This window comes from Etheostoma cragini, chromosome 6 (assembly GCF_013103735.1).
Source record: "Etheostoma cragini isolate CJK2018 chromosome 6, CSU_Ecrag_1.0, whole genome shotgun sequence".
Lineage (NCBI taxonomy): Eukaryota > Metazoa > Chordata > Actinopteri > Perciformes > Percidae > Etheostoma > Etheostoma cragini.
Window position 1 is genome coordinate 28,636,937 of NC_048412.1, and position 1,247 is coordinate 28,638,183.

The 1,247-nt window shown below is 50.0% G+C and overlaps 1 protein-coding gene across 1 annotated transcript in view; it reads left to right on the top strand.

Moving 5' to 3' along the window:
• The window catches only part of pik3r4 (phosphoinositide-3-kinase, regulatory subunit 4), a gene marked incomplete at its 3' end in the record, with an annotated part of 16,048 nt that extends 15,175 nt beyond the window's left edge, over positions 1-873 (top strand). The window contains exons 11-12 of the mRNA XM_034873646.1: positions 501-589; positions 723-873. Of these exons, the coding sequence (XP_034729537.1) occupies positions 501-589; positions 723-873 (240 nt within the window). The remainder of the gene's footprint in view (positions 1-500; positions 590-722) is intronic.
• Between the last annotated feature and the right edge of the window lie 374 nt (positions 874-1,247).

Consider the following 1,247-nt stretch of genomic DNA (forward strand, 5'->3'; position numbering starts at 1 on the left):
TCTCTCTCTCTCTCTCTCTCTCTCTCTCTCTCTCTCTCTCTCTCTCTCTCTCCCCCTTTCACAACTGTCTCTCTATCTAATAAAGTGAAAAATAAATAAATAATCAGAAATTGGCACAAAACAACATTAAAGAACAGATTGTTTGATGCTAATAATGTATTTAAAGGTAGCCTAAGGGATGTGTGTGTGTGTGTGTGTGTGTGTGTGTGTGTGTGTGTGGGTGCGAATCTGTGTGTGTGTGTGTGTGTGTGTGTGTGTGTGTGTGTGTGTGTGTGTGTGTGTGTGTGTGTGTGTGTGTGTGTGTGTGTGTGTGTGGGTGCGAATCTGTGTGTGTGTGTGTGTGTGTGTGTGTGTGTGAATCTGTGTGTGTGTGTGTGTGACTGTGTGTGTGTGTGTGTGTGACTGTGTGTGTGTGTTTAACTCTCTCTGTGTTTGTGTGTTTGTGTATGTGTGTGTGTGTGTGTGTGGGTGCGAATCTGTGTGTGTGTGTGTGTGTGTAGCCGTCTCCTCACAGTGTCCATGGGATCTACTGCAGTCCCGCTGACGGGAACCCTCTGCTGCTGACCGCGGGATCCGACATGCGGATCAGGTCTGAACAAAACCAGAACTACGTTCTATCAGCTTGTTTTAATGTATTGTGTAATCCATGAAATGATACAGTTGTCTCAACTGGAACAGAAACAGTTAAACACTAAGTAGTTACATTAAGGCGTGGTGTCCAGGTTCTGGGACCTGGCGTATCCGGAGCGCTCGTACATCGTGGCGGGCGGAGCCAACGACTCGCTGCACTGCCCCTCGGTCCTCTACAGCAGGAAGATCATCGAAGGGACCGAAGTTGTCCAGGTGGGTGCACACACTCTGCACACAAACTCTGCACACACTGCACACACACTGCACACACACTGCACACACTCTGCACACACTCTGCACACACTGCACACACTGCACACACTCTGCACACACTCTGCACACACTGCACACACTGCACACACTCTGCACACACACTCTGCACACACTGCACACACTGCACACACTCTGCACACACACTCTGCACACACTGCACTCACACTGCACACACACTGCACACACACTGCACACACACTGGAACCACTCTGGATCCACTCTGGACACTCTGGATCCACTCTGGACACACTCTGGACACACTCTGGACACTCTGGATCCACTCTGGACACACTCTGGATCCACTCTGGACACACTCTGGATCCACTCTGGACACACTCTGGATC